The following is a 21,654-nucleotide window of genomic DNA, read 5'->3' on the forward strand; positions in this document are numbered from 1 at the left end:
CCTTTCGGCCTTAAACCTCTCCAGCTCAAGGCTCATTCATATTCGAGCGCTCTTCCTTCTCCATAGCTTTGCGCCTCCGCTCCTCGGCTTTGCGCTCCTCCTGCTCCCGCTTCTCTTCGATCTTTCGTAACTCTCGCTGGTACTTGGCCTCCTGCTTAGCTACTTCCTTCTCGTGCTTCTCTCGAATCTTGGCTAGGGCTGCTGCATCCTTCTCTTTGTCGCCAGACCGCCGGCTCTCAACCCGCTCAGTCATCTTGCTGGCCTTCTCATCCAGTTTGCGCCTGCGCTCCTCAAGACGGCGTAGCTCTTTCTGCTGCGGCATTGTACTCGATGACTTATCCTCGGATTGGTTGAGGCTCTCAGTATCCCTGGCTACGTCGTTATCCTGATTAGTCGACCTCTTCTCCAGAGCTGAGGAGAAGCTGACAATGGACGACGCATCGTCCAGGGATGACTCTTCTCCAACGTCGTCCGAGTCGACTAGACGTTCCGGCTGCTTGTCGTTGTTATCAGTACCGTTCCAAGCCTTGAAGCTTCCTGATACGACGTTGGACGCGGCACCGAAAGCGCCGGTTATCATACTGTAGAGACCGTGCCCATACGTTGAGTCCCCGTTTTCGTCGCCGCCACCTAAAGTTGTTTGGGTGCTGTCCGCGGGAAGCCTCGCGGGGGCTTGCGCAGCAGGGGTTTGAATGTTCGTTGTCACTGCCGTTCTCGGAGCAGAAACCTTCTCTTGCTCTGCCGACTCGTTCGTCTCGGTCTCTCGGCTTCCCAAGGACTCGCGGGTGACCCAGTCAAGAAATTTCTTCGCGTCATTGACGATGCCCGGCGGCGTACCCTTTTCGATCATAAATCGTGGGACAGAGCCGCCCGGGTCGCTTCGCGTAACCATCAGCCATTCAATAGCTACTGGAGTGGCGCCTCCCTCATCTGAGCTAACAGAGTGAGCTTTGGTGTTTGGCGATGCGTTCCGACCACTCGGGAGGTCCAGGGCAGACTGAGACCGCACAGCAAGAGGTGTCTCGACCGGAATCTCTCTTATGATTTCCACCGACTCATAGTGACCCCGAATCACTCCGGAACGCGGGGGGCACTCGGGATGAGTGACGGGTTTCGAAACCACCATGAATTGTCTCAGAGGTTGGCCTTGCTCAGATGTCGTGTGGGGAAAGGTGGTTGTGAGAAGCAATGTGATGAAGTCTCTAGGCGATGTAGGCCCGGGAAATTGTGCCGACAATTGGAAAACTAGTGATCGTCAGGAACAGAACAGAGGTGATCCTCGGGTCCTCAGAGTGGACATACCTTGCATCTGAGTGTCGTCGTCGATCTCGTGGTTTTCGACTCGTTGATCTGCGCCCAGGCCTCTAATGGCACCACTACCATGGCCCTCGTCCACCTTCATGGACTCTAGGAATTCTCGCTTCATCCCTGCCACCCACTGGTCAAAAGTTAACCCCTCGTGCACGCTTCTCCGCGCGAACCATGCGCCCTTCCCATCCTTGGCGCTGAGCTTGTACACCTGGACACCCAAGGGGTTCTCGCGCGGGTTGACCTTGACATCCTTCCACTCGTCCTTCAACTTGAGCGCTTGCTCGACTGTAGCAGGATCGGGGCGGAAGCCTGGTCCGCTGGTGGCTACAGGCACGGTCGCATCGTTTTCGAGGACGGCCGAGTCGGTCTTGGAGCGTGCGCGTCCCTTCTTGGCACTGCCAGAGCCACTGCTCGCCTTGGAGGTCGGGGAGGGGATGGATTCGACAACGGTGCTAGCCTCGGTGAAGACAGAGTTCAGGTAAGGCTTGAGGTCGTCTTTGGGTACGTCGGCCCAGTTCACAGGGCACAGGGAGGTGAAAGCCTCGTGGTGAGTGCCACCCATGGTGTTGCGTGGTAATACGGCGTGGCGTATGGGCAGGAACACGCGGCCTTTGGGTTGCGACTTCGTGAGTCGTTACGTTGTTGATCTCTGGGAAGGAACAGACGGCTCGATGTGCTATCGCATGCAACAGCTATGTACAGTAATAATGCAGCCAGCGAGGGCAGAACAGAATGGAAAGTAAGCGAAACGGTGGAGTCTACGCAAGTTAGATACTAGTAGGATGCAATCATCATTATTAAATGCGCAGGCAATGAGTAGCTCAGAGCCTATTAATCTGGAGAAACCGGCGCTCCAGTCGGCCATGTGCAAGCTGACGTCAACGGTCAACCGCGCGGCATCAGACCCCTCCAGTTGCGACTTGCAAGGGCCCAGTGATCATCATCAGCGCGACGGCACTTGCCTTGCCTTGGCCCTTGGCCCTTTGACAGAAATTATGACAGTTGACGCCTGGAGAAGATGCTCCGCATCGCATGGCGCCCCACTCGTTCTGCGCGGCTGGCGGCGGGCGGACGCCGCGGCGTGCGCCACATGATACATGAGCCACCTCAATCTTCAGATATCATGGGTGCATGGAGGCAGATGAACGATCAAAAATCAAATGCTTGCTACTACGTACATATGATACGGCAAGCCTACAGTCCAGCGGCCATCCGGTCCACCATCACCTCATTGTAGTCCGACTTGCAGCTCCCACAATGCTTGTCGCGCCACTCGATGAGTGCCTCCCGCCTAGCAGACGGCATGGCTGTCAACACCTTCTGCATAGACTCATCTCGCCCCTTGCCGGACTTCTCCTCGTCCTTGCTGAGCACGATCGCCAGGTCCTCGCACAGTGAGACTTCGTTGGCCAGCCAGTTCTCCCACTCGGACTGCAGCATCTCCTTCTCGATGCTGTTGACCACCCGCATCGCTACGACCAGGTCGTGGCGGTATGTACCTAGTCGTTGCCTCGTGCGCCGGAGACGCTTTGCGGTCGATCGGGAGGCCGGTGATGAAAAGGCAGAGCCTGCGTCTTGCCAAGGGGCGTCCATGTCTGTGGCTCCAACAATGTCCTGAAAGCTGTCGAAGCAGGTGCTGTTCTGCGGGAAAGCATGGGTGTGACTACTCTCCGACGCCTCACCGAGATCCGAGATGTAAATGGCCTTGCTCATCACTGTGTTTGGTCCTACACCCAGATTGCGCATCAGGCCTGCAGCACGCCTCTCCTTCCACCACGTCGAGGTCTCGGTGGCCGTGAGGAGCATGTTGGTCAGGGTGCTGAGTGCGAGCAGCGCTAATAAGAGCCGCTGCGCCGTCAACACCTTGAACAACTTCCTCAAGCCTGCAAATGCCCACATGATCAGCGAGGACACGGCACTCTCGCCAAAGGAGCGCACTGTCTCCCAGATCAGAGCGGTCAGGGTTCGCGTCTTGGTCGTCTGCTTCCTGCTCGCGTCAGACGCTGCTGGCGAGAAGATGACCATCTGCGTCTGATGCCCGACGTGGCCGTACACCTGGATGGCCCTGTTGGTACGGCTTCGCGCTCCCAGCTTGCGGACCTGGTCCGTGACCAACTCTGCCAACTCCATGGCGTCGCTCGAAACGTCGTGGAGCGCCTGTCGCTCAATGAGATTCTTGGACAGCGCAGGTGTCTTGGACCAATCGATTCGAACATAGATGGCCAGTCTACATTTTGACTTGGCCACAAACGTGATGACAATCTTGGTAATCAGCTTGAAGTGCTGGTGGTGAGGGAGATGCCACGCCGTCTTGACGTGCGTTACGACGTAAGTAACGTGCTCGCTGTGCATGTCGATGGTCTGGTGATCTGTGACCTTCACTGTCTTCGTCCTGCCTAGAAGATCTGTATGGTCGACCTTGAACTGGAATTCACGTCGCATGCGCCCCTGGTCCACCAGAACCCAGGGTCCTTGCGCGATCTGCTGGGCGCGGTGTTCAAAGTATAGCTTTGGGAAGACAAAGCTCTTGTCTCCGAACAGAACGTGGAAGCATGACTTTGCGCTGATCTCAAAGTGTCGCTCGGCCGCCATCTCGTGCATGTCTTCCGGTTCGTATACGATTGCATGCGTCGGCAATTGTACTTTCGAGGGTATGGTCAAACGAGACCCGGAAGGCTGAAGTCGCGGGCTACCTTCGAAAGACCTGCTCATCGGATTCCTGCCCCCTGGAGTACCATCATCATATGGGGTATTCGACGGGATCTCCTCCCAGCTCTCTGCAGATGGGCTTGGCCTCTCCAGTCCCTCTCTCTCCACGTTGATAAGTGCCGTGATGATAGCCTCCGTGTCCATTGGCTCCTCAGCCTGCAAGTCGTCGATGAGCATGTTGAGCCGTGTGTGGAGCACACGCAAGTCATCCAAGAAGATCTTGAGCGTGATCTTCGCGTACCCAGTGTCATTGGTATCTTGACCGAGGTGTAGGAAGATAAAGTCAACCTCTTTGCCAGGTGAAGCTGTCACCTCGGATATCATGTCAAGGGGCAGCGTGTATGCCGTGACCAGACCCATCTGCTGGCCGTAAAAGTACATGTGATCGGGCGTAACAAAGATTCGTCCATCGCCCGCTAGAGCGTGGCCCATTGACTCGGCCGATGACGCTGTGCTGGACCATGCGGCTCTGAAGACCAGCACCAGCTTTTCCTCCGGAGGCGCAGTCGGGAATAGGAGACGGAACTGAGCATGCTGAGCCCGCAGCTCGGGCGGATAGTTATGAGGCAGTGAGTCTTGCGTCTGCTTCTTCTGCATGGACTCAATCAGGGGTGTTTGCACATTGTCTGGTGAAACCACCACGCCCACAGGATCATCATCGCTGAACCGGTGCAGCACTGGCTCTGGCGGCGGCGTGTTCACCACGCCCCAGGCGTTGGTGCCCCAATAATTGGCTAGCACAGAGGGGGGTAGTTTGTCGGTAACCTGCCTTGCGTCGCGCTGAGCGGCTGTCAGCACGGCAGTGCGACTCAGGTTGGTGATGGCCGGGGGCTTGGCGAGTGTGAGTGGCGCGAGGGTTCCGGGATTGCTGTCTAGCGAAGGGAGCAAGCTGTTCTTCGACTTGGAGCCAAGGGCCGAGTTGGGGTGACCCGGCAGCAGGTTATGACTCGCCGCGATCAGGCTGGCAAGACCACCAGCAGCCCCTGAGGATCCGGCCAGAGCAGCCTCTGCACCTGCACCAAAGGTGGCCTTGCGGTGCAGGTCAAGCTTCGAAATGATCCGCGCCGCATGCTCTCGTCCGCTTTCTCCCTCCTCGCGGGCTAGATCCCTGCCGAGGGCCGTGATAGATCGGCGGGACAGACTGCCGTTCACATCGAAGCTTGACCTTGATGCCAAAGCGTCAACGCCTGGCACGGGGAGAGTGCCTGCCCTCTCTATCGTAGCAGGCTCTTCGCTCGCGAGGGCCATCTGGGTGTCCAGTATGCGCGCTGAAAACTCCGGCACCGTTGGTGGTGAGATGGAAAACGCGGGATCGCTGGTTCCAAACGGGCTGATGGAGTCCCGATCCATTGTGGCCTCGAACGCCTTCTTCTTGGTGACTTCAAAGACCTCGAGCCATTCCGTCAGCTCGCCCTGTGTTTCTGCCTGCAGCATCATTGTCTGGTTCTTTGTCTTGACCTCGAAACAGAAACGCCTGTCCTCGCCGGGGGCCGGTTTAGCGTTGCACAGAAGGACGCCAATCTCGTCGCCCTGTAGGACGCCTTGAGGCCCTGGGATGAGCCAGCCAAAGACCCGATCGCGGCAGTAATACCATCTGCGAACCCAATTGTGCCTCGCAGGCTTTCCGGACAGGGTGCGCAGGTACAGCCAACCCTGCTTCTCGGAAATGACAGCACCGTCCCCTTTCACCTGCAAGCTCATTGGGCCCCTGGACCCCAAGAATGGGACCGTCGATGTGCTATAGTCTTCGAGCTCGCGAGATGGCTTACACCCAATAAGCGCTTGGTCGCCCAGGTCCCGCCGAGCGATCTGCAGCTCTCTCCTGAAAACGCTCTCCGATATCTCCATTTCCCGAGCCCAGCCTCGCACGCGGTCCATGTCACGCTCATGCCGTGTAGCGCTCGTCGCCGCCTCTCGGCCACGTTTCAACTCTTTCCAGATCTCCCCGGACACCTTGACGAGAACCTTGTCCATCGTGAACCGAACCTGCGGGGCCAGCTGGCAAAAGTCCATGGAGGCCTGCAGGTACGCTTTGCGGGCTTCGTAGACGGAGAAGGCATCCTCACGCAGGTGCGAAGCCTCCTTTGTCTTGGACTGCGCGACGTACCGCGCGAGGGCCGTGTCGAACGTTCGCTGAGCTTGCTCCAGGACCTTTTTGATCTCCTTGAAGTTGCGCATGTCACCAACGAGGAACGAGCGAACGGGCTCCACGACGGTGGTCTCCATCTTCTTCATGCTGCTCAGCAACTGCATCCACCACTCGCGCGAGCCGTCCCCCACGCGCTTCAAGGCCAGGAACGTGTAGTCATTGTCGATCACGCCGTCGGCGGCGGACGGTATCGTCTTTGTCAAGTACGAGTTGATGGTATCTTCCAACGCGATGATATCGTGCAGGAGTTTGGAGGTCGAGTTGACGTAGCCATTGAGCCACTTTTCGACGGCTTCGATCTGCTCAGCGAAATGAGCTGCTGTCGCGCGAAACGTTGGCGAGTCGAGAGCAGCTTCGTGAAGCCCGACGGCAAATGCTCGATGGGACGGCTTCGAAGCCGCAGCTGGCGTAGCGAGTGGTGCCTCAGCCATCATGCCCTGCGGGCTGTGGAACTAGGTTACTCGAGATGCTGGCAGCATCAGTGTAGGTGGGCAAACAAAAGCAAGGACGCATCAATAATTAGAGTATGTGTAACATGGAAAGGGTGCGCCGCGGAGTTGGAAGCATAAAGGTACGGACCAAGAGTCCAAGACACGGGTCTGTGGGGAAGTTACCCTGAGCACTGCCCGACGATGACGATCAGCCGAGATTGACAATGCGAGGTCCGACTGAATGCGAGTGCGAAATACTAACCCTGCACAACGATAAACACATTCAACATAGCGCAAGGAAAAGTCACGCCTAAGCTCTAATTGGGAGGTACGCGATTCGAATAATTCATCTCTTCGTTGGCTACGCAGCGAGCCTACTCCAAAGCAATCCAAGCACCTCTACAGGCTGTCCTCCAACACGAATCCTGCCCATGGAGAGGTATCAAGCGCTGGAGCCTGCGTCGCTGAAACTTAACAGATAGCCAGAAGACTCCGTAGCTTTTGCGCATGTTGCATGTTGACAATTGTTGCAATATGCGTTCTGCACACCCTTGTTAGCTTAGCCCCCCAGCAAGGCGGCGGCAAAGAGTCCTCACCATCGTTTCCACCGATCATCAACTCAAGTGGCCGTCATCGTTGTGCGGAGTGGGCTCGGTCGCGAGACTTTGGCGTCTGGCTGAAGGGCAGCCCCTGGACTGCCTTTACCTTCCATTCGCCTCTGGGCGAACGACTTTGGTGCAGCGTCGCTCGACTTTAGCGCAGCGGGGGGCGCAGCTTCGGAAGCTTGCGCGGACGGTCGATCTTGAGTCTGTCCCTCGTGGGCCACGAGGGAGTCCAGAGGTCAATCTGATCCTACATCAGCTTCCTCCCCAATAAGAAAAGGCTGCAGGGTCACTCACCGTCATAGTAGTCGTCATCGTCACTCATGTCAGCCAACTGCTCAAAGTTGACCTTGTAACGGAGGATACCACCAATACCACCAAATCCCTTGACGAACTGGTTGCCTTCAGTAGACCTGTCCGAGACGAACTCAAGGTTCGTGCCGAACTGGCGGTAGTTCTCGGCAATCCACTCAAGGAAAGACTCCTGTGCGAGAATCTCCATCTCTTGTCCAGTTGCCTTGTCCAAGAACTTATCACGGTTCGTGGCCTCCTGGGCCTTGGTGAGGTGGAGTTGATGCTCGGAGCCCTCGCTGTCCCGGAGGACCCAGCGGGTGATCTCCAGATTCTCAAAGATGATCAGTGTCTCCACGGCACCAAGCTCAAGTGCCTTGAGTGTATCGTCGATGCCGTAGCAAACCTTGCCGGTGTCCTGGCTGATCTCTTGGAAATATTGACCAATGAGCTTCTTCTCTTGGATGAACTTGACGTTGCCGAGAGTCTCCGAGGACAGCTCGATGGCCTGGTTGAATCCGTTCTCACCACCATACGAGACGTCAACAACCTTGATGACCTTGGTCGCCAGGCGGTTGTCGAACATGTCAGAGCCGTTGAGGTCGTTCTTGAAATCGGCAGAACCAGCAAGAATCAGCCCGGCGACGTTGACCTTGTCGTTGGTGATAAAGTTCTGCACGGCCAATTCGGCAACCTTGCGCACGTAGTTGTGGCGCTTCTCCTCACGGAGACGAGCAAAACGCAGCGCGGACTGACCACCACGACCGTGCTTCTTGGGAAGATCGACCGAGAACTTGTGAACAATCTCACGTGTGTTGCCGCTCAGTGTACCGAACAGGGCGCCGTTACCGTCCATGATGATGAAGCCAAACTTTTGGTCGGACTCAAGTAGCTCGGCGAGGGCTTCCGTGTGGAACTTGTTGTCGCAGAGATATAGCGAAGTGTTGATGGGCTTGAACGGCTCAAAGTCGATGTTGACCTTTCGCTCCTTGCCCTCCTGGGTCAAGATTTCACCACAGTACACGACAAGACCGTTGGGGGGTACTTTGTTGTACAGCTTCAGGCGCTGCTGGGTGGACGTAATGGCGGAAAGGACAGACTGTCGGTTGACTCGTGACTTGATGTTGGAGGCAGTACCCTGGACGACGGATTAACATACGAGCTGCAGTGAACCGTCCGAGGGCGCGTACGTATTCTTCAGCCAGCATCTTCGCGATACGGGAGACTTGATCCTTGGGAGCTGCACGCATGGCCGTCAGTAGCTGCGAACCAAGATGGGACGTTCCGCCGACGCCAGGGTTTCCTTACGGATGATCAGGGAAATCATGGATGTGCCATTGCCCCTGGCGGCTTCAAGACGCTTGATCAGCTTCTTGACCTTCCAGATCTCAATCTATTTCGCCATAATGTCAGCCGATTCAACCTCCTGGAGTAGCTGGTCTCCAAAGCGATTTTGAGCAGCATCGCGGGGCAGTCAAGGGTGGACGGGCCGGGTCGCAGAGGAGGGGTAGTGCAGTCGCATTCTTACGTTCTTCTCGGCCTCGTTCGCCTGCGCGTCGCTCATTTTGACGGCGGGTTGTAGATGTGTCGCAAACAAAATCGATGCCGGGCCTCGGTGCTGAGGAACTTGGAACGCAGGCCGTGTAGACTCGGGCGGGTGGGTAGAAAGTCAAAAGGGTGAAACAGAGTCGGGCGTGGCGGTGATTGATGTTGGGCCCGGCTGGTGCCTGAATTTTTATTTGTGGCACACAGTCTGCAACCCCGTCGTTGGATTTTCCCAAGCCACCTCGGAACTGGAGGCGTGCTGCTTTTAGCTCTACTGTAAACCGACATATACGTATCAATGCAAGCACTTAATGGCATGACGAGATGTATTGGACAAGCGCATACATTCACACGTCGTATCTCTGCATCGTGCAATCACTGACCTATTTCTGGCTGCTTGCTGACAATGACGCTCTTTCTCTTCCAATGCCAAAGGCCAGTGCGTCATAACCCAAGATTAGACCTCCAGTCCCGTCTGAAGCAGAACTACGAGCCCTCACCGCCCAACTGGCAGAATGGCACCTGAAAGTAAGGTAAGGTCGGGCCCACTAATAGTACTATCGGCGCGTCACGGTGCGACTACGGAATACTATCCCGTACTGTAGCTACAGACGACCTCGTTTGCTTCAGGTAATCATTACTGCCAGCCCAACCCCAAACGACTGATTCCTGCGGTTCACAATCTAAGTCGCAATGACTTCTTCTTCGATACCAACGCAAATAGCGGAGGCTGTTCAATTCGGACACATAGATCGTCATCCAGATCCAATACGCGACAATGCGCCCGCGACAGCAGCCGAGAAGAGAGAGGTTGCAACCATGGCACCCGAGCGACGTGAATACGACGACGTAGAAAGCGATGAGGGCGATGACGAGATCCCCGTGAGCGTGCTGCGGCCTGCTGCAACATCACAAAAGCTCCCGCCTCTCCCAGACCTACGGTTCGAGCAGAGCTACCTACACAGCATCGCCTCAGCGGATACGTGGTGGAAAGTAATGCTGATAACAGCGCGAGACCAGGTATGTGGCGATTTCGGGAAATGACTGGCATGGTCCTCTTGGGCTAATTCGAGGCTAGGTCATGATGCCCTTGGTACAAGGCCTGCTATACAATTTGGCGCTCTGTGGGTGGCAGCATTGGAACCGCAACGCCAGATTACATGGCAACACAATCGGAGCTCGAGCGCGGAGATGGTGGTGGGGAGTTAACAACTGGAACATCCCGGACCAGAGAAGGTCATATCGCTGAAAGTCGAAGCGAAGCTGTATTACCATGTTTCACGCTGCCACGAAGATTGGGCGGCGGCATTTGCAATGTTTTTTGTGAAAGCGATGTCTATACAATTGTCGTGTCGTGGGAAATCTTCGATATGCTATCATCTCTATGTTGTTACGTTGTGATGCAGCGGACGTGTCGCCCTAGCCGTCTCCATGATACAGCCCGCGCCAGCTCATACTGGGTGTATCCCACAATGTTCCGAGAGCTCTTTGTGTAGTAGAATCACAAAACTCCTGCCTTTTCCGCGTTGAACTCCTAACACCAGCTAATCACCAAAGTTGCTTCGTACAAGTGCTCTTAATCCTGTACATGACCATTGGGAACGTTCGCCTCCGAGGGGTGCGGCTTCTCAGGACTCCCTCTAAAAGCCAAGGAAGTCGCCAACCGTGTCGCTTCATCCGTCATCATTTGCTGCTTTGCCTCTTCAGACAGCTGAGGAAATTGCTGTTGAGCCGAGGTGGGCTTGACCGAGATTTCACCCGTCGCCATCGAGGGCCGTACTGGCTCATCGCGCTCGCCCTCGTGTGCTTCTACACTCTTCGTTTCCACTGGCGTTCGGTTGGAGTCGAGTTTCTCTTGGACGGCTGTTTCTCCGTCTTGAGCGTCAGAACCCGAGTCCGGTCCGTTTTGTAAGCTTGGTATGCTACCGTCCGTGGTCTGATGATGAGCTTGCTCTGCGGATGTAAGAGCGTGCCTTAACTTGGGCGGGGTGACGGAAAGCTTGACCACCAGGCTCCTCGGCTGGTCGTCCAAGTCTTCGTCCTCCATGACGATGTCTTCGTCAAAATCGTCCTCCGCATCAGAGCCCTCCGGCACGTGTTCATCCTCATCGTCGCCAAATTCCGCTTCAGTCTCCTCGTCGTCGCTATCCGCGGATGTGTCACGGCGCGACCGCGATTCCCTTCCAGTCCAGTCGTTCGAGGTTTGATGAGCTGCTGCAGACCGTCGCGGCCGACCTGTGGGTCCAAGTGAATCACCTTCGTGCTCCGAATCCCCCTTGACGCTGTTGGATGCGCTCTCGCCAGTGGCTACGTTGAGCCGGCTAGGGGCCTTGATTTGTCGCCCGCTTGCTGTGATGGTAGGGCCTTGCTCTGCAGGCGTATTGGCACCAGTATTACGCGCGGATCGTCGGTTGGTTGAGTCTGAGAATCCCATATCCTCGTCGTCGGAATACGTATATCGCATTTTCTTACCACGTGTGCGACCTTCGTACATAGAGAAACCTGGATCTGGTCGTTTGAAGCGCTCCTTCTGGGCTTGTCGGTAATCTCGGCGTCTCCGTTTCTGTGAGAACTTTGTCAGCATTCGCCTTCAATAAGTGGTAGAGATCTCTAACCTCTTCTCCAGCCTCGAATCGCGGCAAGGCCGCTATGATTTTAGAAGCAAATCTCTTCGCCTTCGGACCGCCATCTTTTTTTTCCAGCTTATCAGCAAGAGCTGCGAGCTCCTCGATCGAGCCTGCGACGCTAAACCAGGTTCGTTGGGTGCCCGCTGGATTGCTTTCACGATACACCCGAAAAGCGGTATCGTCTTGCCCTTCAATCAGAAAATATCTCCTCTTCTCCCCATCAGTGCCCCATGGCTGCACTGATCGCGGCTGGTTGAGATCGTCCTCGTGGCGATTTTGTTTGTAAGATTGAGTTATTAGGCCCTTGACCGTTTCCGAAGATGACAGCGACCAGAGTATCAGGGTTCGCAGCAAAGTCAGCTGTTTTCATGTTAGCTCATCCCTTTAATTGCCTCGATAAATGCGCACCCTCTCTGTTGGATCCATGCTGTTGAAGTTGCGGTTGCCTGAGAGGGGGTTCTTGCCCTCCCATTGAGACGGCCACTGACTCTTGTGCGTGGAAATTGCATCTTCAAGTGCTCGACCGTAGTGGCCAGGTCTGTCGCATGTTAGTCTGCTAAGCCAAAAGCGCAACTAGGGGTGTGAACGTACTTCACATCTTGCTTGCGGTTCAGGAGCAGGCCAAGGATGGCACATAGAAAACTCTCGACCCGATCGCCGGGAATCGTCTGCACAACGTCGCGCTCGAGCTCTTGAGGGCCGAAATGGGTCAATGACTTCGGAAATGCGTCGTTGAATCGGCTTCGAAACATCACAATGAACTATAGTGCCGGTCAGTGAAGGTTCTTGCTGGTAATGGCCCTATGACGTTGGTGACGCGAACTTTCGCGTCGGGTCCGCTCATCAACGCGACACTGGGTGTTCAGGGCCCCAACAACCCCAAAGAAGCCCCAAAAAAAGAAGTATCAAATGTAGCAAAACATACAGAAATGTCTGGGTTATCGGCGAGAACATATTCGTGTGGTGGCGAGGGTGATCGCTTCCGAGGCGGTGGCGAGGGTTCTTTTGGAGCTTGCTCGGACACCTTAGAGAAGTAGCCCAGGATGCCCTTCTTTGACGTAGCTTTGTCGACATCCTCGGGGATTTCGATCTCATCATCTGAGGGTGCCGGCGACAAGGATGAAAGCGACGATAAATCTGACGAGTCTTGGTCGCCAGGCATGGTGTTATGGTTGGCGCGTACGCGAACGTGTCGGCTTGTACAGTCTGCGGCGGCGGGACAAGGAGGTGGACGAGGGAGGTTCAACGTCGAGTGGAGACAAACGAAGTGAAGAGCCCAAGGCCGCGTTTGGCGTCCAGGACCTAACACATGTTACAGTAAATTGATATTATAAGGTATTAGTACCATTGGAACATGCACTAGCACGCACGTCTGATTTGTTTCGCATCTCCATGTCCACAAACGTGCCTCTTGAATACTCGGTAGGCATCAAACCCTCGCTTGCAGTCCCGACCATTGTTCATGCAGTTGCCCTCTGTTTGCTTTTCTCTTGGATCCAGCTAGAACCTCCTTCGTCCAGGGCCCTTCACGATATGTCCTAATAGAGCATTTCCATAGCCCAACGCTACCTTGTCGACCATAACAACGCAACGCCGCATGGACCTTGCTGTCCTACTCATCCGGTCGAAAGAGCAGTCGTGAATTTCACCGGAGGTGACATTCGCTAGCCTTCGAAATGGGATGCTGTGTGTGGACACCGTCTCGACAGGACAACAGGGCAAGAATACCATAAGCCCAGTGTTGCGAATACCATAGGCACCGCGTCGTTTCTCATTGAACATTCCAAGGCTCCTTTTCGAACATTCTCAGTCTTACTTCCACCAATTCGCCTGCGCAGCAATGCGGAAAGTGATGATCACCCGTGCATGCCGTGGAGTGAGTTTGAAGCGCGCGCACTTGCAGTGCCAGAACCCCCTCCAGCCTTGCGCGTCGCATCCGCAATCATTGTCCGCGCTTCTCGTTGCACTTTCCAGGCTCACTGGCAGGTGAGCCAATAGTGCCATTCCTTGCTGGTCATAATGAGGAAATTCAAGATTCGACAGGTCGCATAGTTTTGAAACAGCTCATAGCTCTCGTTTCGCGTACGCTTCATTATCCCCTGCAGGTAGAGACTGTTGGATAAGCAGTATGAAAATCGTGGGCGCCACGCATCTGACAGATCTATGCCATGATCCTCATCGTTAAGAGGCATTTCCCGGGAGGATCACAGACCTGCCTAGCGTTGCCGATTAGTAGGACCAAGACGTGCGGCATACTTCCAAATGATACAGCATCTCCACGTGGGCAATGGCAACATCATCGTGTGGCTTGACCCTAGGGGTGAAAATTCATATGAATGACCACAGGTGCGGATGGGCCTCCGCAACATACGGCGTCCAAAATTGAAGATTGATGTACTTACGCAGGTGATGTAAATCAACGCGGCTGACAAAAGTGGGGCTGTAAGTCCGGCGGCCTATGTGGCGGAAATGTGCTCCTAGTGGCTGAAATCATGGACAAAATAACGACATCTCTGTACCCCGTATCGTTCGTAATCCAGATACACAGCAAGAACCTCAAGCTACATCTGACAAAGATTGTTCCAGAGAGTAAATTATGTGGCCTTGAACGTTCTGGTGAAGCCCGCACGTTCTTGACGAACCTGCAAGTTAACCTTCGGCGCCACGTTATGCTTCTATCAAAGACCTTCGCCCGCACCATGTACAGCCTCCACTGAAGTCTCCCGAAAGTAGCCCCGGGTGTCTTGTAGCAAAGATTTCAGGAACGGCCGAGTGCTGCAATTCGGCTCTCTGAACAATGCTGTTCTGATTGATGGGTGAGACTGGACCTAATGATGTCCCAGGGTACGTGCAGATTATTGTGTCACCCCGCAAATGTTCGGATCGTAGGTCCAGGCTGGGTCACGTGGTCAGGGCTCCTCCCGCCGTGCGAGCGGTTCCGCACACAAAAATTTATCGGGCGTGCACGCCGCAGCCATCTTGACAAAACACCAAGCGGCAGCTGCCAGGTAAATCCCACCCAACCTCAACGGCCGGTCGCCAATCTAACCCTTCTCTTCACACAGTAACATTACAAGTGAAGACTAGCCGCCATGGGTCGTGTCATTCGCAACCAGCGCAAGGGGCGTGGATCTATTTTCAGTCAGTCTTTTTCAACCTCGAAACCGAATCTCGAAATCGACGACATCAAAATCGCCATCGAGACTTTCGAGAGCCCTCTCACTCGCGCGCACAGTCGCTAACCTGGAATGCAGCTGCCAACACGCGCCTGAACAAGGCTCCCGCCAAGTTCCGCAACCTCGATTACGCCGAGCGCCATGGCTACATCCGTGGTGTAGTCCGTGAGATCGTCCACGACGCCGGCAAGTCTACCCCCGATCCGATCACAATGGTTTCTCGAGTCGGCAGACAGAGATGGAGGAGCTGCATAGGGAACAATGGGCTAACGTTTGGGATTTTACAGGCCGTGGTGCTCCTCTCGCCAAGGTCGTCTTCCGCCACCCTTACAGGTTCAAGCAGGTGACCGAGACCTTCATCGCCAACGAAGGCATGTACACTGGCCAGTTCATCTACGTCGGCAAGCGCGCTGCCCTTACTGTCGGCAACGTTCTCCCCGTCGGTGAGATGCCCGAAGGTACCGTCGTTACCAACGTTGAGGAGAAGATCGGCGACCGTGGTACCCTTGGCCGCACCTCCGGCAACTACATCACCATTGTCGGCCACAACCCTGATGAGGGCAAGACCCGCATCAAGCTCCCCTCTGGTGCCAAGAAGGTTGTCGCCTCCGGCTCGCGTGGTATGATTGGTATCGTCGCTGGTGGTGGCCGTACCGACAAGCCTCTCCTGAGTATGTCTCCCTCGAAATGCATGGTCAATGTGATTCACGCGCTAACAAATTTACAGAGGCTTCGCGCGCCAAGCACAAGTTCGCTGTCAAGCGCAACAGCTGGCCCAAGACCCGTGGTGTTGCCATGAACCCCGTCGACCATCCTCACGGTGGTGGTAACCACCAGCATATCGGTAAGGCCTCTACCATCTCGCGGTACGCCGTCCAGGGTCAAAAGGCCGGTCTCATTGCCGCGAGGAGGACGGGTCTCCTCCGTGGTACGCAAAAGACGAAGGAGTAAGGAAGGCTATTGGTTTCATGGTCTCATTGGGATGGTGTTACAATTGGCTGGTTTATGGCTACTGAGGGTACTTCTAAGAGAGAAGTCTGGTAGCTAGGATGGCTAGCACTTTGATATTTGGCGCAATAAAACCGTCACGACCACTCATGAATCAACTCCAGCGACAACCGCGGATGAATGTGATGCTAGCACAAGAAGACATGAACAACTCCACGACATCTAAGGGAACGAAACTGTCGCAAAGCCTCCAATCTGATCGTCATCTCTCAACAGTGAAGTCACGCAATGTTTCAACACTCTTCATCGAAGCAACCACAGGAGACAGGCCAATTCCGGGCAAAGCCAATTGTCAATCAGCCCAGGTAGCAATCTGAACATTTTCTCCTCTCGAATGAATCCTCATGTTCTTCAGATCCCTGGTGACTGAAGGATGGTTAGAAAAACGAACAATTCTAGGATGCGCCACCCAGCTGTCCATCCGAGTCCCCTGGCGGGTGGAGAACGAGCAAGACCCCTCCCCCACTAGTAGCATCACTGCTGCCTTCGCTGTAGCCAGTTGCCCCTCCATCCGCCACCAAATTGTCTCGTTTCCTCGACTGTCCCGACTAAATCCTCGCAAACATTCAAAGAATTACTGTCACTGAGAAAAAGATGGCTGCTACTAAGGAATTCGGTCTTTTGTGCCTGGAGAACCCTCTCCTCGGTGAGTCGATTGGATCCAGCCTGTCCAACAACCTTGCTGAGCTTCGTTCCAGACATCCAGGCCTTTGGAGACCAGGCCCTGCTCGACAAGTACGGCCTCAAGGCCAACGACGCCATTCTTGCCGAGGAGAAGCACAAGCCCCTCTACGAGGATCTCCTTAACAACTACGACGCCAAGCTCATCGCTGGCGGAGCTGCCCAGAACACTGCCCGTGGCGCCCAGTACATCCTGCCCCCCAACAGCGTCGTCTACATTGGTGGCGCTGGTGACGACAAGTACTCTGCTATCCTGCACGATGCTGTCAAGGCTGCTGGCCTGCGTGTCGAGTACCGCGTCGAGAAGTCCGTCGAGACTGGCCGCTGTGGTGTTGTCATCACCGGCCACAACCGCAGTCTCTGCACTGACCTCGGCGCTGCCAACCACTATGATCTCGACCACCTGAAGAAGCCTGAGATCTGGAGCCTCGTGGAGAACGCTCAGATGTACTACATTGGTGGCTTCCACTTCACTGGTATGTCACCTCCTCCCAACCCCTAGGCGTGAAGCAATTACTGACCACTACAGTCTGCCCACCAGCGATCATGGAGCTTGCCAAGCAGGCCGCCCAGAGCAACAAGCCCTTCGTCCTCTCCCTTTCCGCCCCTTTCATTCCTCAGTTCTTCAAGGAGGTCGTGGACGCCAGCGCTCCCTACTGGGACTACATCATCGGTAACGAGACCGAGGCCGCCGCCTACGCCGAGTCGCACGACCTGCCTTCCAAGGAGCCCAAGGATGTCGTGGTCCACCTGGCCAACCTGCCCAAGGAGAACAAGCAGCGCAAGCGTATCGCCATTGTCACGCAGGGTACCGACCCTACTCTTGTCGCCATTCAGGGCGAGGAGGGTGTCAAGGAGTTCCCCGTCCATGCCATTGAGGCTGAGAAGATCAACGACACCAACGGTGCTGGTGACGCTTTCGCCGGAGGTTTCCTCGCCGGTCTCATGGAGGGCAAGCCTCTCGAGACTGCCATTGACATGGGTCAGTGGCTCGCGCGTTTGAGCATTCAGGAGCTTGGTCCATCGTAAGTCTTCCATTCAACGCTACCAAAGATCATGGCTGGTCATCCAGATGACCACAGGCCCACGATTATCTCTCTCCTCCCACTATCCGCGAACTGGTTTCAAAATCTGACTCTTCTTGCTAGGTACCCATCTCCCAAACAAACATACCAGGGTTAAAGCCCATGGTTCAATGAACTAAGGATGAGAGGGCGTGATGTCTGTCGCTGCAAGATCCCAGCAATGATGGGCAGCAGGCAACAGAACGGTTCGGGAGGGTAAAACTGGGTAAATGGTTTCAACAACGGGCGTTATGCTTCCTAGGGTGACTCGCATCGCATAGCGACCAAGCATCCTCCACGATGCTGTAGATTTGATCAAAGCAAAATGAACACATTCCGAGACGACATGACCGCCGAGCGAATGTCCTTTCTTCCCTGACTGGCAAACAGCAGGGTGTCCCAAGGACGCAGCAATGCGCGAGAGCAAGTTTCTTGTCACACCCATATTTAGCCATGCCATACAGCTCCCAACGCCGAGGATTGCATCGAGTCTGCAATTGTCTCCAAATGATGGCAGCGCACTCTGGCAATCTGGCTTGACCGCCATGCCGTCCTTGGAAGCGTACTCGAGATACCAAAATATGGAGCCAGGCAAATTGCGAGTCTGAATTGCAGAGATTCTTGAAGCACGCAAGATGTGCTCTATAGAACGTTTCATCCGCGACAAGACCTGGTGGTAATATCGTAGTAGCCGCTGAGTCTTCACTTCTTGCCTTGCATAGCCGCCTCAAAAATCCTAGAATCATATGTCGATGCCGAGGTCTGCGTGCGGTCCTGTCGAGGCTGTATTCGAGCCGCACCGGGAGATGTTGCCTTATGTCCGTTGGGATCACTGGCAAACTGGGTGCCATTTTGAGCGGCAGGGCGGTAGCTATCAGCATAGCCAGTACCGAACACAGGGGTGCCCTGGTAGACGCTGCTCACATTCGTGAAGGCCGAGTAGGCGGACGAAAGAGGGTACGCGGTTGAGGCTTGTTCAGGCGGGTCAAAGTGGTGCGCCGCATGCAGGGGCGAACGAGGCCAGTCATAGGAACCGGATGGTCCGATGCCACCGCGAGAACCTACAGCAGTAGCCGCGCGACCTGGTGTGCCGTATGCGTTCGCATTGGTGTACATGGTGCTCGACGCGGCGGCGCTGGGCGCGTTGATGTACTGATGCTGAAGGTTATTGAATGAATCCTCATCCGCACCCTCGAGGTAAGATCCTCGAGGAGACGATACAGAGGGCACATTCACTGATGCGGACCTTTGCCCCGAGCCTGGTTTGCTTTGAGTCCCTGGCGAGGCACTTGAGATGTACTGGCCCCACGGCGAGGAATGATAGGTACCAGGCGACAGAGACTGGTAGTAGGGAGTTGGTCCGTCCTTGGCGGGCTGGAAAAGGTTCAGGAGCTGCTGCGCGACGTCGTTGGCCGACGCCGTGTGCATACCGTACGACGACGACTCCTGGCGCTCAGCTCTCGAGCCCGGGCTATCCATGAATGGAGACAGCATGTCGGCCACGGTCTTGTCCATTTGTTCCATGTGCTTATCCTCAAGCGATGACTGCTGCTCTGCTGGATCCTGTGCCATTGACGCAGCGGCGGGCGCAACGGTGTTCTGGACTGTGACCGTATCCTTCGAAGGTTGCGAAGAGGGCGCTGAGACGGTCTCTACATCACTGCCAGCTGTTGTCTGCGCGGTCACGGCCTGTCGCAACGGCTCATCAGCCTGCGAATCGGGCTCGTATATGAAGACAAGGTTGCCATCGATGTATGGATGAGCCAGAGGAACATCGACTTCCTTCGCCAAAATGTAGCCACAACGGAGAATGTCGAACAGCCGACAGCGAGACTCTTTCACAGGGTCTAGACGTTGGTCTGTCGATTCAAGATGGGGCTTGATAACTCCTTGCCGCTTGTAGTAGCTCAGACATCCCAGGGGTACTCTGTCAGCATCAAGAGGTCGAAGCCCGCGAATCTCAATGTCCTCCTGGAGGAGATACGGGCATGTATCCAGGTCCTGGGTGTTGGCGTCCACTTCTCGGCAGAAGAAGGTGAGGATTTTTGCCAGACTTCGCATAAGAGGCGGCAAAACATTGCGAGGTGCGAGCGGTGACCGGAACAGCTCAGGGATATGCCCAGCGATCCACATCCCATAGACACGGAGTACGGGCAAGACAGCCATGATCACAGCTTGGTGCTCGCCGGTCTGTTTAGCCGCGGTAGGGTCGTCCGGCTGGAGTGCGTGCATTGATTCGAAGGCACTCTCGATGACTTCGCAAATTTTGAGAATGAAACGAGCGTTGAAGTGAAGCGTGTACTGAAAGAAGGACGACTGTGTGGTCTTGTTTGCAGCTGTGAGTTTTGTTAGGCATGGTTGGCATTCGGCAGCAACGACGATCATACCTGTTCCAGCGGTAGAAGACGCAGTGTGACAAGCAGACATGTTCACAAGCGCCATCTTCAGGATAGACAAGGAGAAGCTGGAATCCTTGATAGCTGAGCTGAGCCGGTGAATGACCTCTCGCTCTAGCTCGTTATACTGGGTGCTGACAGGCTCTCCTTTATAAAACAGCGCATGGAGCTTGAAGAACCAAAGGATCAGGGCATCGTGTGCAGAAGAAGGTGCTTTGCCGCGAGGACTGGCGTGCTGCCCTTTGATTGCCTTGAACTTGCCCTCGAGGTGTTCCCGTGCCTTTGGGTGCGGTTCCTTCACAGCCAGCGCGCGGTAGATATGGTACAGTAGGTCAAGGCGGTTGTTTTCGTCTTGACTCACTATGCCCATTTGATGATATGCATGCCCGGACTCGGGCATGAGGTCATGCGCAACACTGTAGAAGGCTTGCGCTGTGTCGTACGTCTTCTTTTGTTTGGCCTCGACTCGATAGCGCGACAGATCTCCCAGGTGAATCAAGGTCTGGTAGCAAGACACGAGCACCTTATGGCCAAGGTCGCCATCGGGGGAGAGGACGTCCTTGGCTGGAATATCCTCAGCTTGGATACTCTTGGCCACTCGCTTGAGCTCCTTGATCTCGTATCGAGCCGACAAGTGTTGAATGTAGCCTTTATAGAACTTCTGGGCGATGCGCAGGAAATGACCATATTTGGCCTCGACCTTGCGCTGCTCCACGACACGCTTGTCGGTGCGCAGCGCGTTTACCAAGCGCCGGTATTCGGCTCTTATGCTCACATGGAGACCCCAAAGGACGTCATCGATGTGTTCAGTCGCTGCGTATTCGAAGTCGAGAAAAATAGTAGTAACACAAGCTAGCCGACACCTGTTGCTGGTCAGCAAAGCGATACGATGCAGCGATCGGTCCAGTGCTCTTTACTGCTCGAGGGATTGATCGACCGCGTCGAGATGCGCTGTATCCAGGCCGTTTCGCGATTTCTCCTTCGATTGCTCCAGTAGCTTGAGCAACTGCTTGCGGTATTTGTGACCTTGGCTGTAGGGTGTGTGAGCTTGCAGCCCGACGTTGGTAAACGGTTTGCAACCTACTGCCACGCTGCGCGCGCCTTCTCGGCTCCCTGATCCTTCGAATCCATGGCCATGTGCGTTGAAGAGAGCCGCCTCACTCTTGTAGCTGGCGTAGGTCGTATGCTCTCGGTGGTGCGCTGCTACAAAAGCGTATGCGCGGTGATTGATTCAGTGTCCACAGGGCCTTTTAATCATGACCTATGTATGGATCGAGCGATACTAGATGAGCGGCGCAGTCCATCACTTGTTCGTCCTAGAGGAGAGCTGGCAACGGGCTCGGGGCGGGTTCAGCAGCGATGGCAACATTGGTATCGGTTGGGCGTTGAGGTGAAAAGTACGTGAGGAAGGCCAAATGCCAGGGCATGTGCGCTTCACGAGGTTTCGGTTTGCGATGCTGCGTCTGTCGCGTAGGACGGGGGCGCGGGGCTTAGGCGCACTGGAAACTCGAGTCTGGGGACTGGAGGTTTCTCGCCGTTCGTCTTCTTTGTGATGCCCAAGGTGTCCAGATGCCTGACAGTCCAGGAGGGCCTTGCAACTGCGTGACGCTGGATCGCGGGACGCAATTGACTGGATTATTGGAATTTCCTCGGCTGAATCGCTA

At 55.3% G+C, this 21,654-nt stretch overlaps 7 protein-coding genes across 7 annotated transcripts; 3 read left to right on the forward strand and 4 right to left on the reverse strand.

Moving 5' to 3' along the window:
* Positions 1 to 25: 25 nt before the first annotated feature.
* F5Z01DRAFT_680988 (uncharacterized protein) lies at positions 26 to 6,600 on the reverse strand (the record flags this gene model as incomplete). The annotated part of the gene is made up of 18 exons (XM_046265642.1): positions 26 to 581; positions 603 to 1,245; positions 1,303 to 1,933; positions 2,539 to 2,677; positions 2,705 to 2,757; positions 2,788 to 2,810; positions 2,838 to 3,015; positions 3,043 to 3,187; positions 3,209 to 3,291; positions 3,334 to 3,435; positions 3,457 to 3,504; positions 3,526 to 3,538; positions 3,563 to 3,621; positions 3,649 to 3,716; positions 3,747 to 3,835; positions 3,869 to 3,903; positions 3,931 to 3,953; positions 3,975 to 6,600. 18 exons carry the CDS (start codon positions 6,598 to 6,600, stop codon positions 26 to 28), a joined length of 5,514 nt encoding a protein of 1,837 aa, XP_046118832.1.
* A 728-nt stretch (positions 6,601 to 7,328) lies between these two features.
* Positions 7,329 to 9,385, reverse strand: F5Z01DRAFT_59381 (eukaryotic release factor 1). Its single transcript, XM_046260730.1, has 5 exons — positions 9,022 to 9,385; positions 8,802 to 8,886; positions 8,684 to 8,733; positions 7,500 to 8,631; positions 7,329 to 7,446 (listed from the first exon to the last, which is right to left on the reverse strand). The coding sequence occupies exons 1-5, from the start codon at positions 9,055 to 9,057 to the stop codon at positions 7,442 to 7,444; spliced, it is 1,308 nt and encodes a 435-aa protein (XP_046118833.1). The 5' UTR covers positions 9,058 to 9,385; the 3' UTR covers positions 7,329 to 7,441.
* A 130-nt stretch (positions 9,386 to 9,515) lies between these two features.
* Positions 9,516 to 10,451, forward strand: F5Z01DRAFT_60137 (uncharacterized protein). The gene is made up of 3 exons (XM_046260755.1): positions 9,516 to 9,668; positions 9,727 to 10,058; positions 10,117 to 10,451. Exons 2-3 carry the CDS (start codon positions 9,732 to 9,734, stop codon positions 10,285 to 10,287), a joined length of 498 nt encoding a protein of 165 aa, XP_046118834.1. The 5' UTR covers positions 9,516 to 9,668; positions 9,727 to 9,731; the 3' UTR covers positions 10,288 to 10,451.
* Positions 10,352 to 12,996, reverse strand: F5Z01DRAFT_59379 (uncharacterized protein). The gene is made up of 5 exons (XM_046260729.1): positions 12,591 to 12,996; positions 12,257 to 12,426; positions 12,074 to 12,203; positions 11,654 to 12,025; positions 10,352 to 11,601 (listed from the first exon to the last, which is right to left on the reverse strand). Exons 1-5 carry the CDS (start codon positions 12,825 to 12,827, stop codon positions 10,615 to 10,617), a joined length of 1,896 nt encoding a protein of 631 aa, XP_046118835.1. The 5' UTR covers positions 12,828 to 12,996; the 3' UTR covers positions 10,352 to 10,614.
* Positions 12,997 to 14,664: 1,668 nt separating this feature from the next.
* Positions 14,665 to 15,944, forward strand: F5Z01DRAFT_653311 (translation protein SH3-like domain-containing protein). Its single transcript, XM_046263356.1, has 4 exons — positions 14,665 to 14,806; positions 14,920 to 15,027; positions 15,129 to 15,512; positions 15,569 to 15,944. Exons 1-4 carry the CDS (start codon positions 14,758 to 14,760, stop codon positions 15,790 to 15,792), a joined length of 765 nt encoding a protein of 254 aa, XP_046118836.1. The 5' UTR covers positions 14,665 to 14,757; the 3' UTR covers positions 15,793 to 15,944.
* A 174-nt stretch (positions 15,945 to 16,118) lies between these two features.
* On the forward strand, positions 16,119 to 17,860 carry F5Z01DRAFT_59512 (Ribokinase-like protein). Its single transcript, XM_046260731.1, has 4 exons — positions 16,119 to 16,495; positions 16,548 to 17,006; positions 17,060 to 17,555; positions 17,679 to 17,860. The coding sequence occupies exons 1-4, from the start codon at positions 16,444 to 16,446 to the stop codon at positions 17,710 to 17,712; spliced, it is 1,041 nt and encodes a 346-aa protein (XP_046118837.1). The 5' UTR covers positions 16,119 to 16,443; the 3' UTR covers positions 17,713 to 17,860.
* A 436-nt stretch (positions 17,861 to 18,296) lies between these two features.
* F5Z01DRAFT_673466 (uncharacterized protein) lies at positions 18,297 to 21,127 on the reverse strand (the record flags this gene model as incomplete). The annotated part of the gene is made up of 4 exons (XM_046264942.1): positions 18,297 to 19,930; positions 19,982 to 20,853; positions 20,908 to 21,021; positions 21,075 to 21,127. The coding sequence occupies 4 exons, from the start codon at positions 21,125 to 21,127 to the stop codon at positions 18,297 to 18,299; spliced, it is 2,673 nt and encodes an 890-aa protein (XP_046118838.1).
* Between the last annotated feature and the right edge of the window lie 527 nt (positions 21,128 to 21,654).

The sequence above is a fragment of the Emericellopsis atlantica genome (genome assembly GCF_019669845.1).
Source record: "Emericellopsis atlantica unplaced genomic scaffold F5Z01scaffold_11, whole genome shotgun sequence".
Taxonomy (NCBI): Eukaryota; Fungi; Ascomycota; class Sordariomycetes; order Hypocreales; family Bionectriaceae; genus Emericellopsis; species Emericellopsis atlantica.